Raw genomic sequence first — 14,010 nt, 5'->3', positions numbered from 1 at the left:
ATATTGCGTCTATGTGTACCTTGCTTAATGCCTTCCAGTATGAAAAGTTTACATCAAACGGTCACATCCATTGGGAGATTTCATCAGTGATATGATCAGTGAGGTTATCAATGATGTTATTCAACATGACTTGAGTGACGTAATAAGTCAAGTCACAAGCAAAGCATGGCAGGGGTTGAAGTTATAATTAGCTCAGTAAACTATAACCAGTGAATTTTAGATTGTTTTGTTTTTAAATGTTAGTTTATATATTATTACAATTCCTTATTATAAAGTCACAATAGCTTTTGGTGTTTACAAAGAATTTCTAGATTCTTTTTTTTTTTTTTTTATTTAACATAAGTCCCTTACAACTTCACTTTAACCTTTGCTTTTTTTAGCACCACAGGAAATTGATTTTTTGGTTTGCTTATAACTTTTGCACCGTTTGTCAAATCTTCACGAAGAAAAAACATAAAAAGTCTCATCCGTCTCAGCTCCATCCTGGAAGTTTTGAGGTGAACCATCAGCAGGTGGCCAAGAAAAAGGGGGCAGAGGTCCCAAAGCTAGTTTTCCCCATGCAATTTTTTATGGGGAAAATTAACAGCGATACCACAAAATAGATTAAAAGAAATTACACCAAATTTCACAGAAAGCTAGAACTTGATCCAGAAAGTGTGCTTGTTTGTCATTTGGTGTAAATCTGTTCTTTAGTTTGTGATAATTAATTCAAAATGTATTTCGTTTTCATGCTGCAAAGGATCTGGGGACCTGACAAATCTAAAGCTAAAATTTGACTGGGTGCCACAACATCAACAAAGATATGGCGGAAGCCATTTTAGGATTCTGGGATTCAATCCTCTGTCCTGGAAAATGAATTTAATTTTTTTTTTTTTTTTTTTTTTTAAAAAGGTATACACTGCCCCATTAATGTCCCCCGGAGGCCAAGAAATGTTAAAAAAAAGGTACCACAGATCCGTGGAACATCTGCAGTAAACAGAAGGGTGTGCTCCTGCTCTTTAGAAATACATGCCTTCTGGGCTAGACCTGGGCCGGTGTGGGGTGGTGAGGTCAGCACAATAAAAAAAAAATTAAGGGATGGGGCATATGGCCCCCACCCTGAGCAATTCCAAGGCCACAGGGACTCCATCCCCTAGGACAGATATTCTTTTTATGTAGAGGAAGAGTGCAACACCCCATACAGAGCCAATGTAAGGCCACCGGGGCAATGATGTTTTTATGGGGTGGGGACATGCAGCCCCACTCCCCTAGCCATTTTAAGGCCATTAGAACACCATCCTCCTGGGGCAGAATTCATTTAATGTAGATGGGGCGTGTGGCCCCAACCCCCAGGACCAGGTCAATGTTGGTGTCCCTGTGACCCCATTCCTCTGGACACTTGTTCCCTACCCGCTACAACATTGGCAGGGAAGACTTCAGTTCTCCCATCTAGAGTTAGCAGCAGATATGCTACCACCAGGTGGGAGCGCAAATGTTTCTCCCTGTCAATGTTCTTGCAGACAGGACAACACAGAATTGCTCCCATTTTGTGGGAGCACAAATAAAACATGCTCCACCGGGGATGAGCAAAGATGGCTCCTACTACGCCCAGGATGGATTCTTGCAGGGGAAACGGCTGTAGAGGCCCTGGGAATGGAGTTTCTTGCAGCGATCTAGAGGGACTGCAAGGGAACATCAGTCAAGGGGGGCGTTAGGGGGGAAGAAAATGACGGCGGGGGTCCAAAAATTGCCCCTTCCAAGTGGCCGTCACGTGAAACAGGGGCCCTACAAAGTTCCGATAAATTGCATTCATGCATTTAATCCAGACTGCATGAATGCTGAACTCATTTGTTGCCACCATATTTTTCTACTCTCAGCGTACACTTCAGAAATTGTGGAACACTTAAATGTAAGCCACAAGGCCACGAGAATGCGACTTGTAAAGAGAGAAAATAAACTAACTTCGAATTAAAAATAGATATCGCTACCGCCTTGCTTCCCACATAATTAATTGGCTGTAAAGTGATGTACAAAAGAATGACAAACCCAAACATCACGATTTACACAGAGCTTACTCCACTAACCCCAAAGTAAACACCGGACAAGACATAACTTACATCGGATTAGGAAGCAACACAGTCATACAGGAAGAACCAAATGTTAGGAGTTTATCCAGAACCGCACACGCAAAGCAGTTGTACTTTTGAGAGATTTCTCAGACTAAAAGTTCAGTCATGGTCCTTTGTTCTGCGAGGGGCAGATTACAATTTTGGCAGGCAGAACTGACATCACCCTGGTGACAAACTTGGATCTTTCCGATTTGCAAAACAACATTTGACTTGAACACCAGGCACGCGTGTCCCACTCACTTCAAACCCTCAAATGGGTTTTGCAACTCGCTCTGCTCGCCACGAGCGTAAAGTAAACAAGTAGTTACTTTTCGATAGGCATCTTCCCTTCCAAAAGGACAGCAGCGGAGATCTGATCTGAGGCCTGAGAGAAAGACAGCCCAGATGAAAGCAGCAGAGGAAGTGGCTACGCAGTTCAGCTGTAATAGATGCAAGCTGTACCTTGAGGGGTGGGAGTTTAATCTTGGGGCACGAGAAGCAATGCTTAGAATGGGGACATACAGGTTGGGATTTTATGGTTGGAGGTGTTGGAGCAAATTAGACTGATACGCACCATTAATGTGCCTAGAAACTCTGATGATGTTGGGGGCACAGGTGAAGAGGCGGGATATACGCTAACCACCCACGTTGGCCATTTCCTCACTTTTTTCTGGTAGCTCATTTAAGGATAGCAAAACATCCAAAAACTCCACCAGTGAATATTTGGTGGGCAAAACTCGGGTATATTTATGCCATGGAAAAATTGTTTAGTATCTGACACAATGGATATTTTTGAGAAGCTCTAGTCCCTTTCAGAACGTTCATTAAAAATACAAGACGATATAGAAGGGATAAGTCACTTGTCTTACATAGATCTGGAATATATAGACTTCGACCATCATCATCAATAAGTGATGAGGATGGCTGAACAGATGGGCAACATTCATGATCTTAGTGTTTTTTTTTTTTTAATACATTCTTCTCCTGTGCTCTATAGATAAATGATCTTGATAATATACTCGATACAAAGTCTTATGTCACAATCACAATGGGATTTTTGATGATGGCTCCCTCTTCCTTTAATCAAAATAGAGGAACTGGGAGCTTTTGATGAGGTCCTGCACAATGCTCCTAGAAGACACATAAATCAAAAGAACGTGCAGTTCCTTACGAGGGTGGGAGTGAACAGGTCTCTTATGGATTGCCCTCACACACCCCAAAGGATGTCATGCTTCATCATTGGGCTGTGCTCCTCGTCGGGCCGGCGCTGCAATGCCAGACGGGCTCCCGCGAAGGGGCTCTTTGCCGGAGATCTTTTAAGAGACAGCCGTTTGGTGAATGCTGGTAAGTGGTCTAGGTAGTGCGGGAGTATGAGCAGTGGAATAAAATAGGTTTAGTACTGGCCTAGCGGGAACTAATTTTATTCGTGGGGTGTACTAACCCAACTAAAAATGCGTGAGCCATGTCTGGCTTATCAATGATCCTACAGGATCTAGTATGTGTATGCGGTAGACGTGTTTCTTGCCTTCTGCCCCTAACGGGACAATCGGCAATTCTTCAGGACCAGTGATTACAGGAGTAAATTGTCCTAAACTCTAACACTACCGCAAGGCCGGTGCTGAGTACCGTATTTGTCACCAGCGTTGTTAGTGAAGATCCAGGGTTGAAGACCTGGTTAGGTGAGACCTGAAAGAGATGCAAACTGTTAAAATTCCAGAACTAGTCTGAAAAGCGATAATATCCACCAATGGTGCAGTGACTTACATGCATGGGCCATTATTGCCTACAAGGGTCGTGTTGGTGGATACACCGTTTGTGAGTAAAGATTCAAACAAAAATGACTCGGTGCACATCACGTAGTAATTATTAGGAACACACCCATACCAACGAGTGCGTACATGTGGTGATATCAGCACGAGCTGGTATCACGGACTTGTAGTGGGGACATCATTTGTGCAGTTTTACACGTGGGCATTAACCAGTTTTCAAGCGCTAACGATATCTGTGGTAGTCTGCTATGAGCATGCAGCAAAGTGTGTACGTGTGGTATATGCAGTACAGTGTATACCCGTGGGTTGCTTGTCCCTGTGAGTGCAGCAGCGTGAATAGGCTCACGGTAATTGCGGTAATCAACCCAGAGCATGCAGCAAGGACTCTGCGCGTGGCTAGTTTTTTCGTTTTTTATCGGGAGCTGATACCTGCGGCAAAATTCAAGCCAATAGTGCACGACTTTAGCACAACAACTCACCCCGGTGATGAGGTCACAGGTGGACGGGGTAGCCACGAGAGCACTTCGTTGCTCACTCTGAAACACAAATAACAAAGACTGGCGGGGAGCTGTAGGCGTTTGTATAAGCTGCGTCTTACCGGTATCTTGTGGCAACACTCTCGATCTGTCATGAAGCTATTGATAGGTACTCACATGAGGGGGGCGCGCAACTAGCGGTGCTCCTACCCTTGCTCAGGCTCCAGTGGCGTGTTGCCCTTTCGCGTTTGGGTTTAAATGTAATTCATCATAGCGTCCTGGCATGACAACTAGACCAAAGCGGCGGACGCCATCTTGGGGGTATATTTGTTAACGGAGCTTCAATTTCAAAATAACTTTATTAAGAACGTGTTTGAGTTCTCCCTGCCACGTAAAGGTTTAAGTTAAGCCAGAAGGCATTCAGTGACTCTAGGGGTATTGTCTACTAGTGCTTCAGTTACGATACTACTCTTATGGTACATTTGCCAGTATGGAGTTCTTTGCGCATATATGAGTCCCCAACTTAGAATACCCATTAACCTCTTGCAATATGCGCATGAGGGATATAATATACCTTTCAAATTTGGAATGTTGTATCGTTGGGTGTTGGAGACAGACAGACAGGGGTTCTATATTCTTTGTAGGATTTTCTTGCGCAGCGTGCACAGTTCCTTGCGGGTGCTCTGTGGCATAGGGACGAGGGTGAAATTCCTATGTGGAGGGAACAGCCATAATAGGTATTAAGTATAGGGCAGTACTCATACATGTGGTGGCTCTCAGGTTAGGTGGGCCGAGGGGTTAAGGGTTGTTAAATACCACCCATGGGATGTCATCATTGAGGCCCCTGGTGTTACTGGAAATTCTGAAAATCCATTTTTGCTCCTTTCTAAACAGGGCTTTCTTACTGATCAAAGGGTGCGATTCCAGAATGGTCCAACAGATGTCGTTGAAAGTGTGGTTGGCTTCTGTATAGTGTGTGCACATCTTTGTATTGTTTCTCCTACACCTGATGTTGCTGCAGTGTTCTGAGATTCTGATTTTTACGGGGCGAGTTGTCATGCCCACATACATGAGTTTGCATGGACATGTGATTAAGTATACACAATTGCGGGTGTTACAATTAGTGGGTGTCCTTTGAAACCAGGTGAATGTGTCTGTGAGAGTAACCATTTTGCTTGCTTTCGTCAGTGGGCAGACTATGCACTGACCACATGGGTAGTGGCTAGTGACCAGTGGTAAGTTCCAAAGTTGGTTTCTCATAGGGGGTTCTTTTTTTGGTCTTGTTCTGAGTAGAAGGTTTTTTAGGTTATTCGTTCTCTTGAAGGCGAATCTAGGTGGATCTACTGTGGAGTCGCCTATGTTAAGGATCTTCCAATGCTTGTTTATGATCTTCTTGATCATACTTGATTCAGGGGTGTATGTGGTGAGACATGTTATTTGTTTGGTGTCAGTTTTTTCATTAGTCTGTATAAGTATCTTCCTGTTTGTATTGCGTGCCCTCTTACATGCAGTGTTGATGGTGCTTTTTGGATATTCCCATCTAGCCAGATGGGTTGTAAGCTCAGAGGCCTGTGTACTAAAGTCTTCCAGCTTAATGCAGTTAAGTCCGAGTCTTAAATATTGCCCATAGGGCAGGTTGTCGGGTAGTGCTTTGGGATGGAAACTACTGAAAAGTAGCGGGGTATGACTATCAGTCGGTTTTTTGTAAGTCTTTGTTTCCAACCCATTAGGATATCCAGAAAGGGCATTTCCTGTTCAGAGGTGTTGGCAGTAAAGTGTAGGAAAGAGTTCAAGCTGTTGACCCATGTGACGAACAGGGATATTGTATTTAGGTCTCCTTTCCAGAAGACCAAGACGTCATCAATGTAGCGTCGCCAAAGGACGACATGGTCCTTGTACATATTTCTGGACAGCAGAATGTCTTTGGCTTCAAAGTTTGACATATAGAGACACGCCAGACTAGGGGCAAACGTGCTCCCCATCGAAGTCCCTTGGGTTTGATGGTAAATTTGATCTTCAAATTGGAAATAGTTTTCAGTCAGTGCAACATGTGCACACTCCATGATGAATGAGATTGGGGTCGGGGCTCCCCATTCAGAAGAGCGTAGTATTTCCTCTACTACCTCTAATGTAGCTAGTTGTGGAATGTTGGTGTAGAGGGCCTCCACATCTAGGGTTATTAAAGCATCCAGATGGGGGTCCTCATTGTTTTGGAGTTCTATGATGTTCAGAACATCTCTTGTGTCTTGTAGAAATGTTGGGGGTCTCTTTTACTAGAGGCCTGACGAAATAGTCGCAAAATCTCGACAGGGGTTCTATAACTGACCCGATCCCTGACACAATGGGCCTCCCTGGTGGTGATAGGGTACCCTTGTGAATTTTTGGCAAGGTGTAGAAGTAAGGGATTCGGGGGTTATTGTTCATAAGGAATTCAGATTCATTTTTGGTTATCCATCCTTGAGTGAGGGCTTCCAACACCAGGGACCTGACTTTTATGATTAGTCTTGCGGTCGGGTCTACTCTCAGGGGGGTGTACCGTCTGTCATTTAGCTGCCGGAGGCACTCAGTCCTATAGTCCGTGGTGGACATGAGGATGATGGTACTCCCTTTATCTACCTCCTTTATGGTAACAGATTAGTCATTGGCCAGATTTTTTATGGCTTCATTTTCCAGTCGTGAGATGTTGTGCAAGGCTCCCTTGGTCTTCAACGATTTGATGTCCTTAAGGACAGCCTTCTCAAAAGTAAGAACCTCAGGTGGCACCATCACAGCAGTTGGTGTAAAGGTCGAAGGTTTTTGAAGTCCAGTGTCCCTAGGGGAGGAGTCGACTTGATCAGTGAAAAAAGCTCCTAAAACGGACCTTTCTAAAAAGGTTGTGAATCTCACAGTGGGTTCTGAAGTCATCTGTGGCCGGTGTGGGTACAAACCACAATCCCTTCCGTAGGACCTTTTCTTCCGTATGGTTGAGTATCCGTTTGGAGAGGTTCACAATTAGTTTTCTTGCCTGTTTGGCTCCTGAGTTCCTTCTGTAGTTAGTGTGGTTGAGCCTGCCATTGCACCTGCTTGTGTGGATTGTTGCCTCCTCTTCTTTTTCCTCTTCCCCTGCCCCAGCCTCTGCCTAAAAAAGGTTGTTAGTGGAAGGGGGTGAATGGAGGTTGTGGGCCTTGTTGGCAACCTGGGAATTGCCAAATTGGGGGTTCCTGGAAAGGTGGCATGCCATAGGCAAACATCTGATTAGGTGGACCACGTTGGTAGTGCTGTTGTTGGCCATTCCAGCTATCCGTACTGGAATTGATGCTATGGGACAATGTCCTTCTGCGTGTAGATGTGTTGTCGTCTGAGGAGTTGTCATCTTGTGGTTGTTGTAAGTCCTCTCTCAGATACGGGTAGGTTTTCTCCTTGCTGAACCGACTAATGCCCTTTTGAAGTTTGGAGAATTTTCGCTTCATTAGGAATTCCTTGTTGTCTGCTATTTCACTATTTACTTCCACAAGTTTAGTTTTGAAGGCAGTTATGGTGATGCTTGCTTTTAGAGCTCCCTCTGCTATTGTAACTTTGTCAGCCAAGCAATTTGCTGTTTTAATTATTAAAATCAGCCAGTCCCTAGTGCTCCTTCTTCCCCAACATATTTATGCCGTTGTCCTATCTTACTATGATGTAATATAGGATGCTATGGTAACTCTAAGGACTCCTCCCTATTTGCATATTAAATTATGTATTCTGCACCCTGCAAACAACCCTTTAAAAATAATAAGGAAATAGATAAAACCTACACCCCAAATCACATTCAACTCAATTTAACTCTATACCCGACTAATGAGGCAAAAAAAAATGCTAATGCAACATTTTAAGCTTGCAGCAATTAACTGTATTTGCTTTATATTCATCACCTACTTGCAAGTCTTAACAGTGTCCAAGATGTATGGTACTCTCAGCTATCCAGCAGTAATCAGAAGGGAGTGGAAAATGCATTAGAGAGAAAGATAAGACGTAATTTCCATCCTATGCAATTACGTTAATTATGAAGCGCTCTCTTCTGCCACTCAGTAATTCTACTGGTTTGCTCTGCAACATTTAAGAACATTCCCATCATTCCAGATAATGCCCTATTTTCACAATTGTTGGCACTGCGCAAAATCATTTTAAACCTAACCAGACGTTGGCAGAATTTCTTTCAGCAACGTTAGGTCTGCACAACACATTAAATACTGGTGACATCTATTTTAAGGCCCATCTGTCTACACATTCTCGATAATACAAGGTAAATATTGTGCCTATATGTTATTAAAGTCAGACTCATAGGGAAAGTCCCGATACGAGATGGTGACACCACTAAGAATGCTAACAATAAATAAAATTTACATATAGCCATTTCCAAAATATGCACAAAATCTCTCTACAAATTGTTAGCCCTAAAAAAGAAAAAGAAAAACTTTGCATAGCATCTCTAAATACACTTTGGCAAATTTAAATCACAGCGAAATTAAATCCTCTTTGGCAAAGCATATAGCTCTAGCATTGGCTGCCTACCTTTTGCCTTTTTAAATTCTTGTTTTGTTATGGTTTTTGCTAAACTTTATTTTTGGAGAAACTTTGGGCCCTCGTCAAGCAACAGTTGCTCTAAAAATCACACACTGCCATAGTAGCCCTGGAACTGAAGGGACCTACTTTGTGCGTGGATTTTCTCCTCATGAAAGGGCGCAATGCCGTCATTCAATGAGGTTAGTCAATGGCTGAAGTGAGACCACTGCTGTATGCTACCGTGGGCAGATGAAAAATGTGGATGAAATAAGAGACCAATGGATGAGAATGGTGGGCTGAAAGCCCCTTAAGTAGGTTATACGTATAATTTTAGTAAAATCAAAAAGATCTTGTCTAACACCAGCTTAACATGGAATGCTATGTAATCCAAATCATCTCAGACAAGTGCTCTGCAGAGTCAGGGTGTCACTTAGCTGAATAGCATCAAACCAGCAAAGGGCCGCTTGCGGAACTGATGGATAACTGTAATAAAACTCTTCCAAGAACGTAAGGAAAGAGTGGAATACATGACATCCTGTAAATAATTACGGTAGTAAGAAAAAAGAGCAAACGTTGAATGAATATATATATATATATATATATATATATATATATATATATATATATATATATATATATATAACGGGTTGAAGTCAGATAAAGGGAATAGAGGAAAAGAAGAAAAAGGAGGAGTGCAATATGGCGGCTTAAGTGAAGCATCTCTCAGAGAAAAGGAAGGAGGCCAGCAAAGATTAGGAAAAGGCAGGTGGGTCAATTTCTTAAGAGAGAAAGAAAACAACTAAACTGTCCATACAACAGAGGCAGCATGTCTCTGGGACACACACACACAGTCTAAAACCTCAGCACTAATAACACAAGATCTCTGTTCATCATGATGCAAAACCCATCCACGTAAACCACCGAAGAAAAAGAAATGGGTGGATAACAAAGGGTTAACTAACAAATACTATATGCTATAACTAAAGAAGGATAATAAGAGACTATATCTGGTGCCAAACAGCTGCTATAACTGGTTATCCAAAGGGTCTCCAATAAGAAACAACCGTGCCCCTCATCATCGGTACAATAAACGGTCTCATGTACTTAAGTAGTAAAAAATGTGTCCATTTAAAACTTCTTCTAATTCAAAGTACAGAATTGTCACATAAGATGATTGTTTTCCTTCCACCAACACATGTCTGGTTATTAGGCAATACTCCCCGCAACTTCCCCTGGGTTTAAACATCAGTAGCTTAATTACGTTATATAGTAATCTCTAAATTCACACATTCCAAAGCATATCTCACTAACATTTCAAGTTACAGTGGGGCATCATTAAAAATGTTTATAATGTGTACGTCTAAAGGGAGAGGTATCCGCTGCATGTCCTCCTGTCAATCTCACATGTGGTGTTGGAGTCCTAACTCACACTAAGCCGTTTCCTCCACCTGACTAACTGGGCATCTGTTGGAAAAGCAAGTAGAACCAAGATAGTCTCTTCATTCCATCAAGTACCACTCACCCAATACCACCAGCCAGGTACTGTCTCGATCCTCAACCTAGGCAGAATATTTAGGCATATAAATATAACTTTAAGATGCACCCAAAAGCAATAATGCCTCGTTATCAGCAGGAAAGATCAGGTCCACTGGAATTATGTGATTCTGTAGTTGCACGTTTTCTGCAAAATTATGACTTTGGTGCATATTCCATCATCTACTGTGTAATCTGCAAATCTTAACAAAAAATAATTGTTGCTAGCTATAAAGGACCAAAAGCAGAGCAGTTGAAGGTCTTATGCAAACGTTGACTGGTTATCTTTCGGTTGCCCATTACTATATTTTGATGTTAAGCTGGTACTAATTAAGTAAAACCTTTGCCAACAGTGTTAACATGTGAAAAAATTACAAAATTATTAAGACAATTTTATATTTGTTGCCGCATAATTAGGCCAACTTTGCCACGTAATTAGGTCCTTCTCTGACGCATAATTCCAGTGGCCCTATGGACGGTTGAAGTAGACATTACTGACGCATAATTCCAGTGGCCCTATGGACGGTTGAAGTAGACATTACTGACGCATAATTCCAGTGGCCCTATGGACGGTTGAAGTAGACATTATCAAAAATAGTTTTTTAACCTGTAGTGCACTAATAGCATTTAATTTTCTTTTAATAAGTGTTAATTATGGTTTTATATTGGCAGATCCGGCCACCCTGACACCCCAGAATGGGAGTATTAAGCAGCAAGCATTACTTTACTCTCTGTGAAAACTTGTCTAATCTAGAACCTTTCCCTCATCTGAAAGCCATTGATCGCAGTCCTCGACTGTCAGAAGACAACGGGCTGTTACCCTATCTCTGGCCCTCAGTGTTTGGCCTTGTGCCGCTTCCACCAAGGCAGGTGTAACGCGGCACTGCTAACCCCTCCCTCCTGAAACCTGGCTTCTCGTTTCCTTGGATAGTACTCCCTCGTGTTCCCTTTCTCAATGCTTGCCCTCTTGATGTTCTAGAACATTGATATCATCAAAGTCCACTGTGAACTGTCCACTCACTCCAGATCGTTCTGCTTCTACCCTAAAGTTACAGTGCCTCTCCTTGTACGGGAGACACAAAGTAAGCACGCCCCGGATCAAGTTATCTGGAGTTTGTGCACTCTTTTCCCCAATGAAAATCTGTTCTGAATGTCTCCTCACCTTGCGGTGCCTCTCCTTATACGATGGGCGCACCCAAGGCAGGTCTCTGATCGAGTACCCCAACTGCTCATAAGTCCCCCGCCCCGTGTCTCTGCCCCCAGGACCCCTGGCTCACCCCTGGATGCTCTCACCTTGCGGTGCCGCTCCTTGTGCGGAAGGCACACCCAGGGCATGTCCCTGATGAATTCTCTCCACTGCTCGTGGTCCTGGTCGGAGGATACGAAAACGATCTCCAGGCACCCGGTGCCACGGCTGCGGCGGAAGCGCTCATAGAAGTCAGCCAGGCTGGCGCTGAACTGGCGGCAGGGCCCGCTCAGGCTGCAGCCAAAGAAGAGCCCGAGCAGGGCACCGGGGGCCGAGGCAAGCGAGCGCACGTCCACCTCCGTCGGCGCCTCGCCTCCGGACACTAGGCACTCTCCGAGGAGGGCCACTGCGGGCACGGCCTCCGACATGGCCTTGGGTGAAGGAACGGAGTTATGGGGCACCGGGTGTTCCAGGGGGCGGAGGGGGCACACCAGGCACCGCTCTTCACAGAGCCGAAGGAGGCTCAACAGGCACCCCTCCTCGCAGAAGCAAGAGTTAACTGTGCCCTCCAATTCACCCCCAGACTACTTGATTGGCCTGGTCCTGCCGTAAGCGCCGCCGCTAGTCTGGGGTTCGCCGCCCTCTATCTCCAGCCCGGCGGCATGGGCTTCAGCTGTGGGAGCCTGGGCTGCGCGGAGCTCCAATCTGGCGCACGCGCGCGCCTCCCGCTGTCAACGGCGGCCGCGCGCACTCCTACTAGGTCCGCAGGCGCTGGCGCTATAACAGCGTCGTCTCCTGGATGGAATGCAGCGGTACAGGAGCGTGTGACGTCAGAGGCTGGCCCTTTCTCTATTGGCTGACTGCCGATGTTCGAGGTCACAGTAAAGCTAGAAAGTTGCGGTTGGCATCGCAAGTCGAAGGCACCCGGCTCAACCGAAAAGAAACCTTTCTCTTGATTTGGACACATATATAAGGCTGGTGGGGAAAAGTACAGTAAAGTAGATATTGTTCCTTTAAGGAAGACGTTTCTTGGGGCAGTGCAATTTCAACTTGCTGATTGATCAACCACTTCAGTACGGCCTCACAATTTATTTATTTATTTATATGTTTTTATATAGCGCGGACTTTACCCGGTGTCAGAACGCTTCACAATAGGAACAGTAGCGTTACATGAGGAGAAAATTACAAGTGTGCATAGTACAAGAGCAAATGTTACGTTGCTCCAGCGCTGAATACCAAAATCCCCTTTCTACGTCACAGACCACAGATCTCTTCAACCACATTCATTCACTCATTCACTGGTGGGGCCCATAACACCATTCATTCTTTCTTCTTTAGATCTATGGTACTTCGAGAGGGGAATCCTTTAATTCCATGCGCTGGAAATATGGGAGGAGAATGCACAAATCCCTGATGAGTAAATAAATTCACCTATTCCTCCCTAACCTCACCAGGGTCTTTACACTTTTCATTCATTTGATCTTTATTTCGACATTTTTTCAGTCATAAAAGATTACAGTTAAAACATTTAAAACATATATAAAACCACAGGAGATAAATAAACATTTCATAAAATCAGATTATCAAGCAGGGTATGCAATCATGATATACAATCACCCCTGGATGCCGCTGTAATGAGAGAACATCTCTTGGACCACATAGCTAGCAGGAACTTTGAGAGTGCGAAAACTATGTGCGGTGAAGTGTCAGTTTTAAGGACTCTCATTGCAACAAGACATTTATCAAAGCCCATGTTCTTGCACAAGGGTACCAACCAGTACTTTCTGGCTTTACTGTAAGCAGGGCAAAAAAACAGCATGTGTAGTTCATCTTCCTTAATCGCACCGCATCCAGGGCAGGAATTGCTCGTTGGTATAGACCACTTACTTGTGAATGCCCTTAGTGGTAGTGTTGCGAATCTCCATTGGATATATAAATTCCTAGCTCCAACTGGGTAAATAAAATTCCAAAACTCTTCAAAAACATATGAATGTTTAAGTGTTAAAAAGGTCGTTGTCAGAGGGCGAGCTTTGGAGTCATGCAGCCATATATTTTGTTTGTAGTCCATAAAGGACTTCGCAAGCATTTTGCATGAAACCCCCCTGCATGCCTGTTCTGGCTCATACCAAAGGTCCGATAGTCCCATTTTCCCCATTTCCTTTTTCACAAATGCAAGCCAGGGGATTTTCGCTGCACTACCATGGTTCAGCACATCCTTTAATTCAAGCCTATAATTGGACAGTTCTGGAGTTATCCATAGCCTGCGCCAAAACCTGAGAGGTTTCAGAGCTAGCTCATCCTGGATAAAACTCAGTCCTAAGTCCAATCTCAGCGGAAGGAGGGTTGTGCTTTGGGGGAGTGCAAGTAGCTGCCTCATAAACGTGTTCTCCACGTTAGGAATTTCGGGCCTACAGGTGTACCCCCAGAGTTCCCACCAT

At 44.1% G+C, this 14,010-nt stretch overlaps 1 protein-coding gene across 1 annotated transcript in view; it reads right to left on the bottom strand.

Annotated features, from left to right (window-relative positions):
* Positions 1-12,365, bottom strand: part of NXN (nucleoredoxin) — a 419,399-nt gene extending 407,034 nt beyond the window's left edge. Inside the window, exon 1 of the mRNA XM_085649351.1 lies at positions 11,680-12,365. Within this exon, the coding sequence (XP_085505477.1) occupies positions 11,680-12,000 (321 nt within the window). The 5' untranslated portion in view covers positions 12,001-12,365. The remainder of the gene's footprint in view (positions 1-11,679) is intronic.
* Between the last annotated feature and the right edge of the window lie 1,645 nt (positions 12,366-14,010).

The sequence above is a fragment of the Triturus cristatus genome, chromosome 3_2 (assembly GCF_964204655.1).
Source record: "Triturus cristatus chromosome 3_2, aTriCri1.1, whole genome shotgun sequence".
NCBI lineage: Eukaryota > Metazoa > Chordata > Amphibia > Caudata > Salamandridae > Triturus > Triturus cristatus.
This window is presented reverse-complemented; position numbering and strand designations above follow the sequence as displayed.